The following is a 23,503-nucleotide window of genomic DNA, read 5'->3' as shown; positions in this document are numbered from 1 at the left end:
CAGGAACTTTCAAGGCTATCTCCATGGCAACGACCATCTTGCGGACTGAGAACTCTGTCTGTTGTGGCCTGGGGGAGGACGACATACCAGGCCACTCACACACAAACTTTCAACACACTGATATGCATTCACTCCCCCCCCCCCCCAATCCCACGCCTCCGCCTGCTTCGTGCCCCCAGTGTGACTGGCGCCCTAATGGCTGCTTGTCTGTGCTGGTTACCTTCTGCCCCCCAGTGGCTGGGCTTAGATCACCCAGTCTTTGGCTTACCCCCCCCCCCATGTTGCAAGTCATGTTTAAAATGTATGTGCGTATATGCTACGGTGTGTTTGTTCCTGCTCCCACACTGTACCCCTCTAGGGGCGTAGTCTGTGGGGTGTTTTTTCTCTCCTCTCTCCCCTCATGGCAGGCACGTGCACAGATAGAGCTCTAGTGGTGCTCAAGCACCAGCCCCTTTGCCCTGGATGAGAAAAGTGCCCTTTTTGCTGGAGCCCACTTTTTTCATTCATCAGTATATAAGATTAAAAGTTACTCTCTCTGTCATAAACTCCCCCCAAATGTGTTTTAATATCCGACGGGGCATTTATTTGAGTTCTTGTGAGAATTTCGCCCCGACATGCTCCGCGGCGCTCACGAGCCCCCCCCCCCCCCCTCGCCGCCGCGCCCCTCCCTCCTCCTCCTCCACTTCCTCCTCCGCGCAGTGCTCCTCGCGCCACACAAACTGGTGCACCTCCTTCTCCTCTGACCCGCAGCACCAGACAAACAGGTCATGACGGTGTTTGTCCCCTGACGTTGTTTTGTGATAAATCAACCACAACATTAGCGCTGCTGAAAACATGACGTCATAACTGGTCCGACGTTTCCTAAAAAAATAAACAAACAAAAACTCACGAAATCCGTGATTTCAAAGCCTTGTCCAGCTGTTTATTGACATTAGTTATGTTTAGAGAATAGAGAGGAAGAGAGAGAAGAGAGATAGAGAGAGAAAAGAGAGAGAGAGGGAGATAGAGGAGAGAGAGAAGAGAGAGAGAGAGAAAAGAGAGAGAGAGGGAGAGAGAAGAGAGAGAGGAGAGAGAGAAATGAGAGAGAAATGAGAGAGAAATGAGAGAGAGAGAGAGTTCTTATTCCGTTCTATTTAACAGGGGCTAGTCTAAGATTTTCGTGGCCAGACTGAAAAAAAAGATCATACGGCCTCTCTTGTTCAGAGGGCCGGGCCAAATGTGGAGGCGGGCCGTATCCGGCCCGCGGGCCTTAGTTTGAGGACCACTGCTCTTGGCTGTTGATGTCTATCAATATCGCTGATTTTGAAAATGACGTAAGAGGGCAATACGGATCCGTATCAGACCAGCGAGGAGGGCAATACGTGGCTGGGATGACGACCCATTAGCCAATCAGAACGCTTTTACTGTTGTTGCTATATAATAATTAATCTTTATTCATAAAGAAAATGTAAGCTAGCTGTCTGATGCTGCCCAGAGGAAATGCAGGTCGAGGACAGCATCATCAGTGTATTGCTGCTGATGCTTCAACTCTGTCAGAATTTATTTTTTTTGGCATTGGGTGCCCTTTTTTTGGGTTTGAGCACCTGCCCCCCAAAATGTCTGTGCACGTGCCTGCCTCATGTTATGCTGTAATCTTTCATCCTTTCTTGCCATTTCGTTGCCTCTGTACCTGAACTAGATTGTTAGTCTGTCCTGTTTTAAGGAGTTGTTTTGGTAGAGAGGTGTGTCCTGAGTTCCGACACCTGAAGCTTCTCTGATTGGACGAGCGCTCATCTCCTGGTTTCTATTGAGCGTCATTTGAATTCCAAAGGCCAAGGGGCGGTGTCAACGCAGCTGGAGGTAATTGGCAACAACTTGGGCTCATAACCGGATCTGGTCTTTAGCGTCAGTGTGACTCATCGGACGAAGACTCGGAGGACAAAGACATAGGAGTCTTCCGTTGGAGTCTTCGTGGCTGAGTATTTCCCCATTTTTTGAATATGTGTGTCTTTTCCATACCTGTGCGTATCTCTACTCGTAGTTACTATAGGACTCGTTCATTCATGTACCGGAACCCCTCCTCTGTTATCCTTCCTACTCGTTCTACTCACACCCAGCACCTGGTCACAGGAGGCCTCTGGAACTGTCAGTCAGCCAACCGCAAGGCTGACTTCATCTCTGGCTTTGCTGTGGAGCAGTCGCTTGACTTCCTGGCTCTCACTGAGACCTGGATCACAGCAGACAACACGTCTACCCCGGCTGCTCTCTCCTCGGCCTTCTCCTTCAGCCACACACCTCGACCCTCTGGTCGGGGTGGAGGTACAGGTTTACTCATCTCACCCACATGGTGTTTCTCTCCCTACCTTCCACTCTTTATCCCACTGACTTTTTAGTTTCATGCTGTGACGGTTACTCATCCGGTTCAACTACACATTGTTGTTCTCTACCGTCCCCCTGGTTCTTTGGGAGATTTCTTGGAAGAGCTAGACGTCCTCCTATCGAACTTCTCGGAACACGGCCCCCCGTTCATCCTTCTGGGTGACTTCAACATCCAGACAGAGAAGTCATGTGATCTTTTATTCTTACTGTCTTCCTTTAACCTCTCACTCAGTCCCTCTCCTCCTACTCACAAAGCCGGCAACCACCTTGACTATATTTTCACTAGAAACTGCTCTACCTCTAACCTCACTGTGACTCCTCTCCATGTCTCTGATCACTTCTTCATCTCTTACTCTCTCACTCTCTGGTACTGACAACCCACCCATATCTACAGAATCTGCACCTGTACGCCGCAACATTCGCACCCTCTGTCCCTCCTCTGGCCTCCTCTGTCCTATCTGCTCTCCCCTCAACTGACTGCTTCTCACTCATGCAGCCTAACTCTGCCGCAGACACTCTCCTCTCTTCCCTGTCTTCATCTCTTGATTCTCTTTGTCCTTTTAAGACACGACCGGTTCGGAAATCCTCTCCGGCTCCGTGGTTGTCAGACTCGGTGCGCGCCGAGAGAGCCACCCTGCGAGCGACGGAAAGAAAATGGCGCAAATCGAATGAAGCGGATGACTTGCTCTTCTATCAATCTCTCCTCTCCTCATTCTCTACCTCTATCTCTGCAGCCAAAAGCTCTTTCTACCTGACCAAAATTCAGTCTTCCTTCTCTTTTTTTTATAATTTTTTATTTTTCGTTTTAGGATAGTATCTGAATTTATAAAGTTTACAACAGCACAGGTGTAGTATTCAGATTATACCATCCTGTCTTTCAAATTAAATAACATTGAACATTTTTGGGAGAGTGTACATATAAACAGAAAAATACATCGGACAAGGGGGAGACTAGGGGGGGAGAGGGATAGAGGTCGGAGAGGTTTCCTAAACTAAAGCAGCGTTGCAGGGTTATTCATTTATTATCTCCACAGGATCTGTCCGTATTGGATTTGCATATTTCACCCACTTGTCCCAGAGTTGAATAAACATACTTCTCTGAAGGCGGAGGGAGAAGGTGATCCTTTCCATAGCATAAATGTCATTTACGATGTCTATCCACTCCTGAATCGTGGGGGGCTCAGAAAGCAGCCAGCGTCTGGTGAGCGCTTTTTTACAAGCGGTTATTAAAATGCCAAACATGTATTTATCTTGTCGCCCTGTTTGAAAATCAAATTTTCCAAAGAATAAAGTTTCAAATTCCAGGGGCAAGTCAGTGTTAAGTATGATTTCCAATATTTGATGAAAGTCTGCCCAGAAAGGCCTGATGACAGGGCACTCCCAAAATATATGCCAGTGATTTGCTTCTTGAGCCCCACACCGTCTCCAACATGTGGCATCCCCTCCCGCGAAGCGTGCCTTCTGCTTCGGTGTAATAAAGAAACGAATAACACACTTCCATGCAAATTCCCGCCATATATTAGAGTTGGTACATTTCCATTGGAATTTACACACTTCTAACCAGTCTTCATTTGATATTGAGAGGTTGCCATCTCTTTCCCATTTTTCCTTTATATATATTGCAGTGTGGGATTTTTTTGTCATAAGGCCCTTGTAGGATTTCGAGATAATACCTCTGTTTGATTCGTTTTGGTAGGCACCGAGGAATATTCTTAGTATTGGTTCATCAAGGTCTATTGTATTTCTAATGTTAAGTTCGAAATGGTTGCGTATCTGGAGATATCTATAAAAATCCGATTTTTCAAGACGATATTTTTCCCTTAGGTGTTCAAAGTCCTTTAGTTGTCCTTTATCTGTCAAAGAATAGTATGTCGTTATACCTTTTGGGATCCAAGATTTAAATCTATGATCCATTTCATTTGGTTTGAACCCCGGGTCATAGGCACACCATTGAAGTATTTGTAGTTTATGATCTAGTTTATATTCTCTTTTTATCATGTTCCAGATTTTTAAATTGAATTTGATCCATGGGTTTTGTAAATTTTCTATAAGTTTTCCCAAGTTTTTGTGTGCTAATACTGCTTGAATTGGGGGGTCATTCATAATAGATAGTTCAATATCTTTCCACCTGGCACAATAAGATGGGGTACACATGTTAATTAAGGGTTTAATCTGAACAGCATAGAAATAATTTTTAAAGTTGGGTAGAGCCATTCCTCCTTCTTCTTTTGGAAGTTGTAGAGTTTTAAATTTAATCCTTGGTTTTTTCCCTTGCCAGATAAATCTTGAAATGATTTTATCCAATTCAGAGAATTGTTTCGGGGGAATTTCTACAGGGAGTGCTTCTCTAACCCCAAAAAACTCTTCTCTATCTTTTCCAACCTCCTTGATCCCCCCTGTCCCCCTCCTCCTTCCACCCTTTTGCCGAGCCACTTTGTCGACTACTTTACAAACAAGATAGACGACATACGCTCCTCCTTTACTAATCCATCTTCTATCACTTCACCAACATTAACTTCTTCATCCCCCTCTCTTTCCTCTTTCACCCCCTTGTCTCCCAATCAAGTTCTTAGGTTAGATGCACGGCTCCGCGCTATCGAAGCTCAGACAGCTATGCTAGTTAGCCCGCCCTCTCCCGTAGTCGGCGCGGAGCTACAGTCAGCTGTTAGCTGTGCCCCGGCGGTAACCGTGCAGCCGGATGGTTGGGTAACTGTTCGCAGGAGTAGTAAGTCTACACAGAAGCCCGCTGTGCACCAACCACTTCACGTTTTGAACCAGTTTTCCCTGCTCAGCGACACACCCGCTGAGGAACACACCCTGGTTATCGGGAGCTCTATAGTCAGGAACGTGAAAATAGCGAAGCCACGGACCAGAGTCGTGTGCCTCCCGGGGGCCAGAGCGACGGCGTGGAGTCTTGTTTGAAGCTGCTGGCTAAGGATAAGCGGAGATACAGTCAGATTGTAATACACGCCGGTGGTAATGACGCCCGAGCCCGTCGGTCGGAACTCACTAAAATTAATGTGGAATCGGTGTGTGCTTATGCCAAGACGTTGTCGGACACCGTAATTTTCTCTGGCCCTCTCCCAAATTTGCAGACAGACGAATTGTATAGCCGAATGTCGTCTTTCAACCGCTGGCTGTCGAGGTGGTGCCCAGCGAATAATGTGGGCTACGAGACAACTGGAAGACTTTCTGGGAAAACCTGATCTGATGAGGAGAGACGGCATTCATCCCACGTTGGACGGAGCGCGTCTCATTTCTGCGAATATGACCAAGTTGATCACGGGACTTAATCTATGACAACCCAGGGTTCAGATCAGGAACCGGGAGCAGAGTTGTAGTTTAACACCCTTCTCTGCTCTTCCATTCGAGCAGTTACCCACCCTTGACTTTAGAGTAGAGACTGTGTCTGTCCCACGCCACTTCAATTAAATAAATCAAAAGTAAGCAGAAGAGGAGTCGTACACAATAACCTTATACAAGTTAACACAATTATTTCAGCAGTGCAACAAAATAGGTCTATTAAATGTGGTCTCCTAAATATTCGATCTCTGTCATCTAAAGCTGTGTTACTGAATGATTTAATATCAGATAATCACATTGATTTATGTTGCCTAACTGAAACCTGGCTGAGCCATGAAGAATATGTCTGCCTGAATGAATCGACTCCTCCAAGTCATATTAATACTCACATTCCTCGAGGCACCGGTCGAGGAGGTGGAGTAGCAGCCATCTTTGAATCGAGCCTATTAATTAATCCTCAACCAAAATTACACTACACCTCATTTGAAAGCCTTGTTCTTAGTCTTTCACATCCAACCTGGAAAACACTACAGCCAATTCGATTTGTGATTCTGTACCGCCACCAGGTCCATATTCAGAGTTTATATCTGAATTCTCAGAATTTATATCAAGTTTGGTTCTTAAAACCGATAAAGTTATTATTGTTGGAGATTTTAATATCCATGTGGATGTTGATAATGATTGCCTTAGTGCTGCATTCATCTCCTTGTTGGACTCGATTGGCTTCTGTCAGAGAGTACAGAAACCCACTCACAGCTTTGGCCACACGCTTGATCTTGTTCTTACTTATGGCGTTGACATTGAGCATTTGAACGTCTTCCCACAGAATCCTCTTCTGTCAGACCACAACCTCATAACTTTTGAATTTATACTACCGGAGTGTACTCCGTTAGTCAAAAGTTTCTACACTAGATGTCTAACTGATAGTGCTGTAGCTAAATTTAAAGAAGCGATTCCTTCTGTATTTGATTCGATACCACGTCTCAATATAACAGAGGACTCCTGGTCTAACTTTAGTCCGTCCCAGATTGATCATCTTGTTGACAGTGCCATAGGCTCTCTGAGAATGACACTGGACTCGATAGCCCTCTGAAGAAGAAGACAGTGAGGAAGAGGAGGTTTGCTCCTGGTATAACCCTCAGACCCGCAAACTGAAGCAAGCGTCACGAAAGCTTGAACGCATATGGCGTTCAACTAATCTCGAAGAATCCCGCTTAGTTTGGCGAGATAGTCTTAAAACATATAAGAAGGCCCTCCGTAATGCCAGAGCAGCCTATTACTCATCAATAATAGCAAAAATAAAACAACCCCAGGTTTCTCTTCAGCACTGTAGCCAGGCTGACAGAGAGTCACAGCTCTGTGGAGCCGAGCATTCCTATAAACCTTAGTGGTAATGACTTTATGAACTTGTTTAATGAAAAGATTTTAACTATTAGGGACAAGATTAATAATCTCTTGCCCATAACCAGTGCCAATCTGTCCTCAAGTGGAATGGCCTTGGAAACCGCTGTATGCCCTGGTGTATATTTGAGGATTTTCTCCTATCAACCGTGACCAATTATTTTCAACGGTTTCTACTTGAACACGCCTACCTGTCTCTTGGACCCCATCCCGACGAGGCTGCTTAAAGACGTTTTGCCTTTAATTGGCGGCTCTCTATTAGATATTATCAATGTGTCTCTGCTAACAGGCCACGTACCACACTCCTTCAAGGTGGCTGTTATTAAACCTCTCCTGAAGAAGCCCACTCTGGATCCAGAGGTATTGGCTAACTACAGACCGATCTCTAACCTCCCTTCCTCTCCAAGATCCTTGAGAAAGTGGTCGCAAATCAGTTGTGCGACTTTCTACATCATAATAGTTTATTTGAGAAATTTCAATCAGGATTTAGAAAACACCACAGCACCGAGACGGCACTGGTGAAAATTACAAATGACCTCTTAATGGCAGCAGATAAAGGACTCCTCTCTGTCCTGGTCTTGTTAGACCTTAGTGCTGCATTCGACACCATTGACCATGACATCCTGTTACAGAGACTGGAGCAGTCGATTGGCATTTCAGGCACGGCACTAATTTGGTTTAAATCCTATTTATCAGATCGATCTCAGTTTGTATTTGTAAACGATGACGCCTCGATAACCACCAACGTTAATCACGGAGTTCCACAAGGTTCTGTGCTTGGACCAATTTTATTTACCTTATACATGCTTCCTTTGGGCAATATTATCAGGAAACACTCCATAAACTTTCATTGTTATGCAGATGACACTCAACTATATTTATCGATAAAACCAGAGGAGAGCAACCAACTCTGTAAAATTCAAGCATGTCTTAAAGACATAAAAACATGGATGACCTGCAACTTCTTGATGTTAAACTCAGACAAAACCGAAGTAATTTTAATCGGCCCTGAGCACCTCAGAGATTCAGATCAATTATCTGGTGATGTGGATTCTGTAGACGGCATTGCCCTGGCATCCAACACCACTGTAAAGAATCTTGGCGTTATCTTTGATCGGGACTTGTCCTTTAACTCCCACGTAAAGCAAATCTCAAGGACTGCATTCTTTCATCTACGTAATATTTCAAAAATCAGGCACATCTTGTCTCAAAAAGATGCAGAAAAATTGGTTCACGCGTTCGTTACTGCGAGACTGGATTACTGCAACTCCTTATTAGCAGGCTGCTCTAATAAATCTCTTAGGTCCCTCCAGTTGATCCAGAATGCTGCAGCTCGTGTTCTCACTAAAACTAAGAAAAGAGATCACATCACTCCTGCACTAGCTGCTCTGCACTGGCTCCCAGTAAAATCAAGAATCACTTTTAAAATTCTTCTCTTAACCTACAAAGCCTTGATTGGTGATGCTCCATCATATCTTAAGGAGCTTGTCGTACCATATTGCCCCACTAGAGAGCTACGCTCACTAAATGCGGGACTACTTGTAGTTCCTAGAGTCTTAAAAAGTAGAATGGGAGCCAGAGCCTTTAGTTATCAAGCTCCTCTTTTATGGAACCAGCTTCCAATTTCAGTCCGGGAGGCAGACACAGTCACCTCGTTTAAGAGTAGACTTAAGACCTTCCTCTTTGACAGAGCTTATAGTTAGGGCTGAATCAGGTTTGCCCTGGTCCAGCTCCTTGATATGCTGCTATAGGCTTATAGCTGCCGGGGGACGTTTTACGATGCACTGAGTACCTATCTCCTCCCTTTTTCTCTCCTTAAGGATGAATTTTCATCTCTCAATCACACGTTACTAACTCTGCTTTCTCCCCGGAAGTCCTTTTGACTTTACGTCTCATGGGGTCATCGGACCCTATGAGACGGCATAGATCCTATCTGCCTGATGGATCGTCTGGGTCGTGGAATTCCTGCTCATGACTACGCCACTGTCCTGTTGAGACTCCGCCCACTCCTCCCCACCGCCATCTGCCTGATGGATCGTGGAGGTCTCCATCGTGGAATATGCCTACTATGAACTATTCATACACTCTGTCATATTCATTGAATGTATTTTAACTCTAAATCTGTCCTTCTGTACACATTACATCTATTGCATCTGTCCATCCTAGGAGAGGGATCCTCCTCTGTTGCTCTCCTGCAGGTTTCTTCCCTTTTTTTCCCCCCTGAAGGGTTATTTGGGAGTTTTTCCTGGTCCGATGTGAGGTTTTGGGGCAGGGATGTCTATGTGTACAGATTGTAAAGCACTCCGAGACAAATTTGTAATTTGTGAAATTGGGCTATACAAATAAACTGAATTGAAAATTGAATTAGCTTGGTGACCTCAGCTCGACCGACCACCTGCCCCTTGACCCCGTCCCGTCTCCCATTCTCCAGGCTATTGCTCCTGACCTTCTGACCTTCCTCACCCATCTTATTAACGGCTCCCTCTCAACTGGCTGTTTCCCCAACTCTCTGAAGGAGGCGAGAGTCAACCCTCTCCTGAAGAAACCCACCTCGACCCGTCTGAAGTCAGCAACTACAGACCGGTCTCTCTTCTTCCTTTTCTCTCCAAAACTCTGGAGCGAGCTATCTTGAGCCAAGTGTCCTCCTATCTCCACAGTAACAACCTTCTTGACCCTCACCAGTCTGGATTCAAGGCCGGCCACTCAACAGAGACTGCCCTCCTTGCTGTCTCTGAGCAGCTTCACACTGCTAGAGCAGCCTCTCTCTCCTCTGTCCTTATCCTTCTGGACCGTTCTGCAGCATTTGACACCGTGAACCACCAGATCCTGATCTCTTCTCTTCAGGATCTGGGGATCTCAGGCACTGCACTCGCTCTTTTCTCTTCCTACCTTAACGACCGCACTTACCGGGTAACTTGGAGAGGATCTGTGTCTGATCCTTGTCCTCTCACGACTGGGGTTCCTCAAGGCTCCGTCCTGGGTCCCCTCCTCTTCCTCTCACTATGGGGTTCCTCAAGGCTCCGTCCTGGGTCCCCTCCTCTTCCTCTCACTATGGGGTTCCTCAAGGCTCCGTCCTGGGTCCCCTCCTCTTCCTCTCACGATGGGGTTCCTCAAGGCTCCGTCCTGGGTCCCCTCCTCTTCCTCTCACGATGGGGTTCCTCAAGGCTCCGTCCTGGGTCCCCTCCTCTTCTCTCTGTACACAAATTCTCTCGGCTCTGTCATTCGTTCGCATGGCTTCTCCTATCATAGCTACGCTGACGACACCCAACTGATCTTCTCGTTTCCACCGTCCGAAACACAGGTGGCGGCACGAATCTCTGCCTGTCTGACCGACATCTCTCAGTGGATGTCTGCTCACCACCTGAAAATCAACCCTGACAAGACCGAGCTACTATTCCTTCCAGGGAAAGGCTCCCCCACCCACGACCTGACTACCACCTTCACCAGCTCTGTGTTGGCCCCGCCCCCGACTGCCAGGAACCTCGGGGTGACACTCGACAGTCAACTCTCCCTGACGGCCAACATCACTGCGACAACGCGTTCCTGTAGGTACATGCTGCACAACATCAGGAGAATACGGCCTCTTCTTACTCAGAAGGCGGCACAGGTTCTGGTGCAGGCTCTGGTCATTTCACGCCTTGACTACTAACTCCCTCCTGGCTGGTCTACCCGCTAAGGCCATCCGACCTCTGCAGCTCATCCAGAATGCAGCAGCTCGACTGGTCTTCAGCCTCCCGAAGTTCACCCACACCACTCCGCTCCGCTCTCCACTGGTTACCGGTGGCTGCTCGCTTCAAAACACTGGTTCTGGCGCATGCTCTGAACGGATCGGGCCCGTCTACATCCGGGATATGGTCACACCGCGTAAGCTCCGCTCGGCAACAGCCAATCGACTTGTGACTCCTGCACCTCGAGCTCATCACTCTACATCCAGACTGTTTGCTGTCCTGGCTCCTCAGTGGTGGAACGAGCTCCCCACTGACATCAGGACAGCAGGAAGTCTCTACATCTTCCGTCGGAGACTGAAAACAAACCTTTTCCGACTATATCTGGAGTAAAACACAGATTTGCACTTCATGTGGCACTTAAATAGCTCTTACTTATGGTACTTTCGTAGTTCGACTGTTGAGGAAATGTTACTTCCTGTATTCTTGTTGTTCTTAGTTTGTACTCTTGGTTGAAATGCACTTATTGTAAGTCGCTTTGGATAAAGGCGTCTGCTAAATGACATGTAATGTAATGTAAATGTAATGAACTCTAGCAATGACAATAAATTGAATCCAATCGTCTGACTCTGATCTCGAGCCACATGGCGAGCGATGGAAAGGAAATAGAGAAAATCTAATCAAGCTGACGACCTGCTCTCCTATCAATCTCTCCTCTCCTCCTTCTCTGTCTCTGCAGCCAAAAGCTCTTTCTTCCTCACCAACATTCGGTCTTCTTTCTCTCACCCCAAAGAACATCTTCTCCAACCTCCTTGACCCCCCTGTCCCCCTCCTCCTTCCACCCTTCTGCCACTTTGTGACTACTTTACAAACGAGAAGACGACATACGCTCCTCCTTTACTAACCCATCTTCTATCACTCCACCCACTTCTTCTTCATCCCCCTCTCTTTCCTCTTTCACCCCCTTGTCTCCTAATCAAGTTCTTAGCTTGGTGACCTCCGCCCGACCGACCACCTGCCCCCTTGACCCCGTCCCGTCTCACATCCTCCAGACTGTTGCTCCTGACCTTCTGACCTTTCTCACCCATCTTATTAACAGCTCCCTCTCAACTGGCTGTTTCCCCAACTCTCTGAAGGAGGCGAGAGTCAACCCTCTCCTGAAGAAACCCACCTCGACCCGTCTGAAGTCAGCAACTACAGACCGGTCTCTCTTCCTCCTTTTCTTTTCAAAACTCTGGAGCGAGCGATCTTCAACCAAGTGTCCTCCTGTCTCCACGGCAACGACCTTCTTGACCCTCAGCAGTCTGGATTCAAGGCCGCTCAACAGAGACTGGCCTCCTTGCTGTCTGAGCAGCTTCACTCTGCTAGAGCAGCCTCTCTCTCCTCTGTCCTTATCCTTCACTCTGCTAGAGCAGCCTCTCTCTCCTCTGTCCTTGTCCTTCACTCTGCTAGAGCAGCCTCTCTCTCCTCTGTCCTTATCCTTCACTCTGCTAGAGCAGCCTCTCTCTCCTCTGTCCTTATCCTTCACTCTGCTAGAGCAGCCTCTCTCCTCTGTCCTTATCCTTCACTCTGCTAGAGCAGCCTCTCTCCTCTGTCCTTATCCTTCACTCTGCTAGAGCAGCCTCTCTCCTCTGTCCTTATCCTTCACTCTGCTAGAGCATCCTCTCTCTCCTCTGTCCTTATCCTTCACTCTGCTAGAGCAGCCTCTCTCTCCTCTGTCCTTATCCTTCACTCTGCTAGAGCAGCCTCTCTCCTCTGTCCTTATCCTTCACTCTGCTAGAGTAGCCTCTCTCTCCTCTGTCCTTATCCTTCTAGACCTTTCTGCAGCATTTGACACCGTGAACCACCAGATCCTTATCTCTTCCCTTCAGGTCCTGGTATCTCAGGCTCTGCACTCTCCCTCTTCTCTTCCTACCTCAACGACCACACTTACCGGGTACCTTGGAGAGGATCTGTGTCTGATCCTTGTCCTCTCACGTCCTGTGTCCTGTAACGTAATTCAGAATTGGCAGCCTGGAAGAGCTTCTACAATAATACGATCCACAGTCTGCTGTAGTTCTCTCCTTTAGGGAGACGTTTATTCCACTGATCAAAAGCAAAGTACAAACGCTCACCAGCGATTGCAATCACACGGGGAGCTCTCCTCAACATGCAAGTCAAGGCTCAAAAATCACACTCCCCCTTACATTAAGATTCAATCTTTTATACCCAGATCTCGTCACAGGTGCATATCCCACCCCCCTGAGATCTCCTTGACTCTTGTCTTCACATGAGAATTCACTCTTCCCCCGGGTGGGGGCTGTCTGTTGGCCGTGCCTCTTGGTATGTGTAAATACTGATAACAAGTGTGAATGTTGAATACTGCCAGGCGTAGCTACCCTTGAGCTGCAGACACAATATCTCTCTCTCCTCACAGGCAAAGTGCGTCTCTTCTGATGTTTTGCCGGAACCTAGACATTACGGTCCTTTCAATAAATCAGATTAATATTAACAATCCCCTCCTCTTCTCTCTGTACACTCATTCTCTCGGCTCTGTCATTGGCTTCTCCTACCATAGCCATGCTGATGACACCCAACTGATCCTCTCGTTCCCCCTCTCTTCATGGTTACCGGTGGAGCAGCATCCGCTTCAAAACATTGGTTCTGGCGTACCGTGCTCTGAACGGATCGGGCCCCGTCTACATCCTGGATGTGGTCACACCGTACACCTCATCACGTTCGCTCCGCTCGGCAACAACTAACCGACTTGTGACTCCTGCACCTCGAGCTCATCACTCTACATCCAGACTGTTTGCTGTCCTGGCTCCTCATTGGTGGAACGAGCTCCCCACTGACATCAGGACAGCAGGAAGTCTCTCCAGCTTCTGCCAGAAACTAAAAACACATCTTTGCCGATTATATCTGGATTAAAACACAGATTAGCACTTCAGTGGCACTTTGACTTTCTTGAAAAAATGTTACTTTCTGTATTCTTGTAGTTCTGAGTTCGTACTCTTGGTTGATGCACTTATTGTAAGTTGCTTTGGATAAAAGCATCTGCTCAATGACATGTAAAGTTATATAGTGTGGTCTAGTGTCGGTGATGCAGAACATCAGTAAAGCCGCTGTATGCCGAGCTGTTCATAAAGTTTATTTAGCACTTAAACTTCTGGATGTGTTCATTATGATCCCTGGCCCACGCACATATTCACACACACATTCAAACTCCTGTTCTATATGATCATCTCCACATACATGTTTGCACACATTTATATTATCTACTTGTTCTGGAAGAGTAGAGATGGTTATATGATGGGGTGACGAGGCACTTAAAATTAGCCGATATATTTAACACTTATGTTCACACCAAACGCGTTGAGTAGTTTGATGTTTCCACGTTTGTGTGATTTCACAAGTATAGAGCAGAAATAGTGGTTATTTCTTCCTTTGAGTTTATTTGACTTTGTGCCTTTATATAATCAATGTTTCTGTGATCGACGCTTCCCCCTTTTGATGTCGGACGGGCAATCATGCTGAGGACTGACGTCTGGTTAGAATTAACGAGACAGTTTGAGGGCAGATCAGCCTTTGAGACGCAGAGAGAGCCTGATGTCAATCATCTCGTTAAATTAAGCGGGAAAATAGGACATCTGATCGACTTTGTTGAGCCACGTACGAGAAATAGGGCCCCGCTGCTTACAAATGTTATTGTTTTGTATTTCTGTGTTTGTGCATGAAGAGCAACAAATACACATTTAGTCAGTAATGAAAGTTGATATCAGTCTGAAGTCACCGTTGTTCATAATGTGCTCCCTGCAGATGTCCAGCAGCTGGTTTGGATTACACCAGATGTCCCCCCTGAGGACCAGGACCAGGAGGAGCCAGAGCCCCTCCTCATAAAAGAGGAGCCGGAGCCCCTCCTCATAAAAGAGGAGCCGGAGCCCCTCCTCATAAAAGAGGAGCTGCAGGATCTCTGGACCCGTCTAGAGGGAGATCAGCTCATTGTGCTGGAGGAGGCCGATATCACCAAGTTCTTATCCACTGCTGTTACTGTGAAGAGTGAAGATGACGAACCTCAGACCTCACGGCTTCATCAAAGCCAGACGGAGGACAACAAAGAGGCGGAGCCTCCCGCCTGCAGCTCAGCTACGACAATACAGACGGAAACTGATGGAGAGGACTGTGGGGGATCAGGACCAGACAGGAACCTAAATCCACATCGTCATTCACATCCAAATGCTGATGATGAAGAGGCGTCAGACTCTTCTGAGACTGAGGTCAGTTGTGGTGATTGGCAAGAAGCTTTGTCAGATTCTGGACCTGAAAGTGAAGATGGGGAGAATGTCTGGAAGGAGACCAGGACACCTGAGTCTGCTGCACATGCCCTGAAATATAAGGAAGCTCTTGTAAGTCATGTGGGATGTAACACTGGCAACAAATCCAATGAATCACGATCAAAAGAGCTCATGAGAGAGAAAGCATTCAGGTGTGATGAGTGTGGGAAAAGATTTACACAACAGGGATCTCTGAAGAGGCACATCGGAGTCCACACAGGAGAGAAACCATTCAGTTGTGATGTTTGTGGGAAAAGATTTACACAACAGGGAAGTCTGAAGAAACACATGAGAGTCCACACAGGAGAGAAACCATTCAGTTGTGATGATTGTGGGAAACGATGTAGACAACAGGGAGCTCTGAAGAAACACATGAGAGTCCACACAGGAGAGAAACCATTCAGTTGTGATGTTTGTGGGAAAAGATTTACACAACAGGGAGATCTGAAGAAACACATGAGAGTCCACACAGGAGAGAAACCATTCAGTTGTGATGTTTGTGGGAAAAGATTTACAGAACAGGGAGATCTGAAGAAACACATGAGAGTCCACACAGGAGAGAAACCATTCAGTTGTGATGTTTGTGGGAAAAGATTTACAGAACAGGGAAGTCTGAAGAGACACATGGGTGTCCACACAGGAGAGAAATCATTCAGTTGTGATGTTTCTGGGAAAAGATTTACACAACAGGGAGATCTGAAGAAACACATGAGAGTCCACACAGGAGAGAAATCATTCAGTTGTGATGATTGCGGGAAAAGATTTACACGACAGGGAAGTCTGAAGGAACACATGAGAGTACACACAGGAGAGAAACCATTCAGTTGTGATGTTTGTGGGGAAAGTTTTGCAAGAAAAGTAACTCTGACCAAACACAAGAGAGTCCACACAGGATAGAATGTGTTTCGTACGTCTCTTTCTCTCTCTCCATCCCCGGGATCCATGCAGGTGACGCCCGTGACCCTGCCTGCAGATGAACCTACACCTGAGGACATTTGGCTGAGAGCTGCCAGCCAGACGACCCAGTGGGCCTCATAGAAGAGTTCAAGCTGTGTGCCGGTGCTGTTACGTGTGGTCCACAGGGTGCTGTTGTCCTACGGTTCATCTCATTGTAAATATTGCTACTGCCATATCGATCGATACTGTGAGTATTTCCACTGGTCCCTGCAGCATCGATTCCGTTTCTTTGAAACGGATATTTTATTTCTTATATTGAAGCACTCTAGGATTAAGGTGTCTTTACGCTGCAGACCGCATACCGGGAGCGGCTAACTTGTGGTGGAGTCCCTATGTAGTGGCGCACTCTGCAATATAATCTGTGTGTGATGTATGTAACTGATGTAATGTGTACTACGATGTCATTCCTTGGTACATGCTGTATCACAAAGTCTTGTAATCATGTGTGAGAGGTATGCGAGTCCAGAGTGTCTGTAAAAATCTATTTTAAACAATTTGAGCAAAATGTCCATAAAAAGAAGGAATAGAGGTCTTCGAATAGATCCTTCTAGATGGATACGGATGTTCAGATATTGATCCATCACTCTTTGGAAAAACACTTTGCTCATCAGATCGAGTTTTACTTATTTAGCTGTTAACCTTTTTATTTTTTTTATCTTGTGTTAAATAAACATCGACTGCATTGCAGTTTGACTACATCACTTGTTTCTGAGTCTTCAATTAATCAGTTCCTGGATCGGGACGTCACCTGACTGAGAGGTCTCCACGGCAACGTCATCATCCAGCCCCTGAGGTGAGCGCCTTTCCCACGGCGACACACACTTATTCCATACACACGAATATGGACAAACTTATTTCATACACACACACTGATATGAACACACTTATTCCATACATACAATAATATGGACACGCCTATTGACCTCCCAATAGCATCAGATAAAGGATTCATCTCTGTACTGGTCTTGTTCGACACCATTGACCATGACATCCTGTTACAGAGACTGGATCAGTCGATTGGCATTTCAGGCACGGCACTAAGTTGCTTTAAATCCTATTGATCAGATCGATCTCAGTTTGTATTTGTAAACTGTTGGAGGAGAAAATGTGTTAACAATTGTCTCTCCCAAAGGTCTATGGGGGAGTAAGCTAATCATTCATAGGGGTCATGGGTAAAGGTCACAACCCAGGGATCTTGAGGTAATGACCAAACCGAGCTTGAACTGGGCAGAATAAACAAAGCCTTCAGGGGTCTCCACATTCTCTATTGAGGAGAAACAGACGGACTTTGGAATGTGGATTGTCTCTGAGATGTATAAAGGTTGCAGTCTTGCACTGAGGAGGGAGCAGTTATTTCTGACGGCTTCGAGAGAAGTCTCAGGGATTCTGCTCCATTCAGCTGAATGTTTTCATGACTTGTTTGTTATTTAGCGTTTGGTTGATGACTTGTAAACTTGTTACTATAATAAAGTGTTATGGGTCAACCATGCTTAAACTACTTTTGATCTCTCACAAGGTAAAGGAACACTTATTTCCACCACAAATTGGCGACGAGGATGCGATGGACGCGCTTGTCGGGGACTCCGGCTGAACGGCAGATGGCCATAATATAGATGACCCCTCCCCCGAGGGTGAGAAGCTGCCGTTCAGACGGAGACCGGACGGCCGATCGAATCTAGTTGAAAAACTATGGACAACACGCGGTGAGAGATACAATTTATTTTAAAACAAAAAGTCATGAAACAGGGAAAATAGAAAAATCTCACAATCAGGTGTTGTTAACAGACGTGTTTTGGTAACTGTCGGGTTCTCTAGAAGTTCGTATGCGTCAGGGTTAAATCGTTGATGCACACTTCTCAGGGAAAACGAAAAGCAGTTTTTAGAGATAGCAGCGGTCACTCATGACTTGCCTTGGTCATTCATGTGTATTGTTTAGAGTGCACGCGTCTGGTGAATCCTGAAAATGTATTGACGCACACGTCGACGTAATACACGAATGACTAGAGATGGGTAGTGCTCAGAGAAGAGGAGAGACTAGTTGGAACCATGTCGTCCCGATCCTTCCGACCCTGTGTGAATTTATGTCGGAACATTATCCGGGCAAGTTTAGATCAAATGCAAAAATGGATAGAAGTTGGTTTTCCTTCAAACGGAAGTTTGAGCGAGAATCAATTAAAACAGTTGGAGGTGCAACTGAGGGAGATGGAGATGAGCGCGACGGCTCAGCATGCAGCCTTATCAAATACTGTGTATCCTTGTCTTTCTGAGGTACTGAGAGAATCGGTGGCTCCAGACCTGGATTCCGCCCCCCCCCCCCCCCCTTTGCTCCTCCAGCCTGTGCCCAGCAGGTTCCTCAGAAAGAGACTTGCAGTCTGTCACGCCTGACGACAGCCCTTGACACTCAATGCAGCTTCACCGGACACAGACTCTGGAACAATGCAAAGACCATCTGGAAGAGCGTTTCGTGAGCGGGACGAGACCAAAACTCCTGCAGATGGTGAGAAAATCATATGTTCCACTAACCGATGTCCTCAAGCACGCTGAACATGCTAAGGCGGAGTTGCACAGAAAAGAGATGCTTGCAACGATCAACACGCTCGCAAGGCAAATACGGAATATTCCCCCATGGCAACTTGGGAGGACAAGAGGTCGCGGCAGAGGCAGAATGGATCTGACCTTGGAAAGATATGATTCAAGTGTGTGCTACAACTGCGGAGGGCATGGACACTGGCGAACAGAGTGTCCGGAGCCCAAAAAGGAAGACCCACTTTCTACACGTCTGAGCGGAGGGAGGCGGGGGAGGGGCGGACCCCAGAGATGGACAACCCTCTCCAGGACAAACAAGTAAGGCACACTACACAAAAGAAGCAAACTTTAACATTGATTTTCTATCCATCCTTAAAGATGTTTTGACTCAGGAGTAAAAATCTCATTTCTAAAATTTTAATTCCCATTATTTTAGGCTATAAGAAATAGCTCAAAACCACTCTGTAGCGAAAAGAGTGAAAAACTAATATTAGACCATGGAGCTTCAGTTGCTCATGATCTTTTTCACATTGCATACAGTACTGCAGCAGAAGGTTACATGCCATTATTACGTTGTCATGTAAGCATAGGAAGTATTGGTGAGAGAGGGCTGCTGTTGGGTCTGTCTGTATGTCTCCCTCCGTCTCAGGAAATGTGCCTTGGAGCTGCCCTGCATATATCACTGACAGACTATCGCACTGGGAAGGGCGAGGATCTGGGTCCGTGTTTTGCAATGCGTCTCAGCCTTTCAAAAGAAACAACGACCGGGTGCCGAGAAACAGGGATTAGCTCTATTGGTAATGTTTTAAACTACATTGACCATCACAGTAAGTGTACACGAATAAAAAACAAAGAAAGAAGGGAAAAATGGAGAACAAAAAAAAAGAAAAAGAAAAGAAGAACAAAAGTAACACATGGGGACCAAAATGTCTAAAGGGTTTTCATGAAAGACCAGGCATGTCCCATAGAGTGCTTAGTGAAAACTTTGGAATTCTATAGATGATGTATTAGTTTATATAATATTATATGTATGTATTGTATTATATGATGAATTACAGCCATCAAAGGAGGCTTGTAAAATTGACACAATAACAATATCTAAACATTTGGCAGATAATGGACATAAAACTAGTCTACAAAAGGAAAAAGGGAAACATCAATGTGCACTAAAACAAGTAATTTATCTGGGACATGTGATCAAAGGAGAGGGAAAATTCCTCTCTCCCAAATCGTATTGTGGTAGTTCAATCACTGCCAAAAACTAATTAAGAAGAAACAAATTATGTTTTTTAGGAACGACGTCATACAACAGACAGTGGATCCCAAATGACTTAGAAAGAGAGGCACACCTCTCGTCCATGGTAAAGGCCTCAGTGAACATGACTTACTGACTTAGACTATAAAAGCAAAAGACAGGTAAAGGACTGAAAGACTTCCTTATTACAGGCCCGACCGGGGCCTGCCGAGACCCAACTTGATATGTATTTTATACATAGACCAAAAGGACTGTTACATGAACTCCAGTTGTGTCAGCCTCATGGAGGGAAACTTAGGCCTGTGTCCGACTTCTCCTCGACATGACTTTGTTGTCACAGGTCTTCCTCTCTGTTGCAGCAGCTGGAGAAGCCATGGATTAACATCACGGGACATTGTGGGCTATTCTGATGTCACACTTATAGTCCCGCATGCAGTTTCCCACATCTTCCATGCCAGAAGACTTCTCACCTCTCTGCTCAGAGATGGTTCAGATATCATGTTGGAATAGCGTGACATTACGGTAAAACGCTGCGATGAACTTAACTCAACTACACTTCTTCCAACTGCAGATGATGGAGAGCCTCATGATAGTGTCCAGGTATTGCAACAGACATGCATCCCGAGACCTGATCTGTTGGACACACCTCCTTCCAATGCAGATTCAAGCTATCTGTAGCTATCCAGCTCACCCATAACGGGGCAGCGGTCAGGTTGTATGTTACATCACATCACACACTTGTTGGTGACAGGCTTACTGCACACCGATCAGTACAAGCAGCAGAGTTGATTGCACTCACAGAGGAATGTAAGGTAGCTAAAAAGGTCAAACTAACAACTACACAGGTTCACTTCATGTATCTGGAGCTTACATGACCTTGGGCCTCTGTGGAAGACACAGAGGATTTCTAACAACAGTGGCAAACCTATGCACACCACACGGTGGGTTCAGCTGTTTTCAGTCGTTAAATGTGAAGCTCACATCTCTTCTTTTGACCTGTGTCAATAGTAAACATAGTGGCAGATCTGGTGGCAAAGGCGGCAGCCTTATCAGGCACCCCTTTTCCCCACATAGACTGATTCCAGTCCTTAGGCAGATCTTTCCAAAAGTCATTATTTTGCCAATGCCCAGGAGCGCTCCCTATGGAACGCTCTGGTGCCACTCTTTGAGTCGAGGGTTGACAGCCCAGACGGCAAGCCTTGTTTGCCATGTGCTCTCTTCCATACTTCTAGATTTTCTCATGGAGGAGACCACGTGGGCAAAGGGGGAATGTGTAATGCTCTAAATGCAAGTTCATACACCAGAGCATTTTCAACATTTGCAATAAATAACAACAGCAGGGTCACCGCCCTGCAGATACACCTTTTGAACATTTAGTAATGTATTTTAAATCTCAAAGTTTGTAGGTTTTAACATCAGGCATCATTGTTCTTATCATCCTCAATCAGCTGATTGAGTTGAACGAGAAAATGGTACTATTAAATCTAAACTAGTGAAATGTTGTGAAGAGACAGGCCTATCTTCGGTGAAGGCACTTTCCGCGAGTGCTTTTTCACATGCGCATGCGAATCAGAAACAAACATGGCCTCAGCCCGTTTGAGATAGTGCTCGGGAAACTCCTCTTGCACTGGGCTGGGTCCAGTAAGACACGCTTTGACAACTGATCATAATGAAGACAGCATGCTAAGATATTGTGCCAACCTATCATCCTCGCTCTCAGCACTTCACACACAGGTGAAATCTACACTTCCCTCACCAGCCACTGCGGTCCAGCATCACCTGAAACCAGGAGACTGGGTGCTCATCAAGGATCACAGGAGGAAGCACGGGAAGCAGACACACTACACGGGTCCCTTTCAAGTACCCCGACAACGGAGACGGTGGTGAGAGTGGAAGGAGAACAACGTAGGTCTACGCCAGCCACTGCAAACACATCCCAAATCTGGAAGGAGAAGGAGCAGCTGCTACTGGTCCAGACTAAGAGGTTGAAGGGTGAGAAAGCAAGCGCCTCTCTCCATCAAGTAGCATGCCAAGCTACCAACAAGCGCACTTTTAGCAGTGAAGTAACCAAACACCTCACTTATTTTGTGTGGCTGGGGAGAGAGAGGAGGGGAGCAACCCGAGTTTCTCAAACTGCAAAGCTGTCATACAGAAATCAGTGTGGTAGGAGGTGAACTCATGTGAAAAGGTGACGCCACCCAAGGAACAGTGATGGAAGAAAGATCTCCAGCATCAGGACACTCCTTTGAGGAGCACGGGTGCAGCCAGAGCAAAAGCATGCACTCACTGCTCTCTCTGACCACGACAGCAATGATACTGTTCCTGATCTTTGAATTACAATCACGAGACGTAAACGGCAAAGATACCAGCCCGTTTCATCTCACAAAGAAGTGGCAGGAATTGCCCAACAGGACGATGTGTTCCCTCTCCTCAAAAGATTTGATTGATATGTCAATATAGACGAACAACTTCGTCAAATAGTATGTGAGTGGTGTTGAGTGGTCTACCAGCAGGTCAGTAAAGCACAGCCAAAACCAGCACCTATTGGAAACATGTACTTTTAAGCCCAACACAGGTTCTATTCGATTAGAAAATAGGTATACAGAGCATACCTTGAGTAAATAAATTCAAAGTCAAGCATTCATCTTGGACTAAAAGCATAATTGTACTAAATCCTTAACTAAGACCAGACCTAGAGGTGAAGATTCACCAACCCAAACCATCCATTCTGATCCATTCTTTGACTAATGTCAGCTGTCGTGTTTAATTTCTACGTGTTAGGATAACTAATTTGAGAATAGTGTGTAACTAAACAAGATCAGTACATAGTGGGTATTAGTAGACAAAAACCATACTATGTACTCAGAGGTTAATGATGTAATGTCTTGCAATCTTTGGGAACCTACCTCACTGATGTATGCTCTAAGAATGTTTAACATTTTGTTCCTATTTTTCAGTTGTTAAATTGTCAAAAATGACAAAAAGAGAGGATTGTTGGAGGAGAAAATGTGTTAACAATTGTCTCTCCCAAAGGTCTATGGGGGAGTAAGCTAATTATTCATAGGGGTCATGGGTAAAGGTCACAACCCAGGGATCTTGAGGTAATGACCAAACCGAGCTTGAACTGGGCAGAATAAACAAAGCCTTCAGGGGTCTCCACATTCTCTATTGAGGAGAAACAGGTGGACTTTGGAATGTGGATTGTCTCTGAGATCTATAAAGGTTGCAGTCTTGCATAGAGAAGGCAGCAGTTATTTCTGACGGCTTCGAGAGAAGTCTCAGGGATTCTGCTCCATTCAGCTGAATGGTTTCATGACTTGTTTGTTATTTAGCGTTTGGTTGATGACTTGTAAACTTGTTACTATAATAAAGTGTTATGGGTCAACCATGCTTAAACTACTTTTGATCTCTCACAAGGTAAAGGAACACTTATTTCCACCACATAAACGATGACGCCTCGATAACCACCAACGTTAGTCACGGAGTTCCACAAGGTTCTGTGCTTGGACCAATTTTATTTACCTTATACATGCTTCCTTTGTGCAATATTATCAGGAAACACTCCATAAACTTTCATTGTTATGCAGATGATACTCAATTATATCGATCGATAAAACCAGCGGAGACCAACCAGCTCAGTCAAATTTAAGCATGTCTTAAAGACATAAAAACATGGATGACCTGCAACTTCTTGATGTTAAACTCAGACAAAACCGAAGTAATTT

At 45.8% G+C, this 23,503-nt stretch overlaps 1 protein-coding gene across 2 annotated transcripts; it reads left to right on the top strand.

Moving 5' to 3' along the window:
- Positions 1 to 1,137: 1,137 nt before the first annotated feature.
- On the top strand, positions 1,138 to 16,698 carry LOC130198204 (gastrula zinc finger protein XlCGF57.1-like). 2 transcript variants are annotated; one of them, XM_056421354.1, is made up of 3 exons: positions 1,138 to 2,298; positions 10,364 to 10,607; positions 14,526 to 16,698. In XM_056421354.1, exons 2-3 carry the CDS (start codon positions 10,409 to 10,411, stop codon positions 15,935 to 15,937), a joined length of 1,611 nt encoding a protein of 536 aa, XP_056277329.1. In that variant the 5' UTR covers positions 1,138 to 2,298; positions 10,364 to 10,408; the 3' UTR covers positions 15,938 to 16,698. The 2 variants fall into 2 exon arrangements, with proteins under 2 accessions (XP_056277329.1, XP_056277328.1); XM_056421353.1 differs by lacking the exon at positions 1,138 to 2,298 and having other exon boundaries at positions 10,148 to 10,607.
- The last annotated feature ends 6,805 nt before the right edge of the window (positions 16,699 to 23,503 follow it).

Source organism: Pseudoliparis swirei, chromosome 8 (assembly GCF_029220125.1).
Source record: "Pseudoliparis swirei isolate HS2019 ecotype Mariana Trench chromosome 8, NWPU_hadal_v1, whole genome shotgun sequence".
NCBI classification, from domain to species: Eukaryota; Metazoa; Chordata; class Actinopteri; order Perciformes; family Liparidae; genus Pseudoliparis; species Pseudoliparis swirei.
The sequence above is the reverse complement of the archived record's forward strand: the minus strand, read 5'-3'. Positions and strand labels throughout refer to the sequence as shown.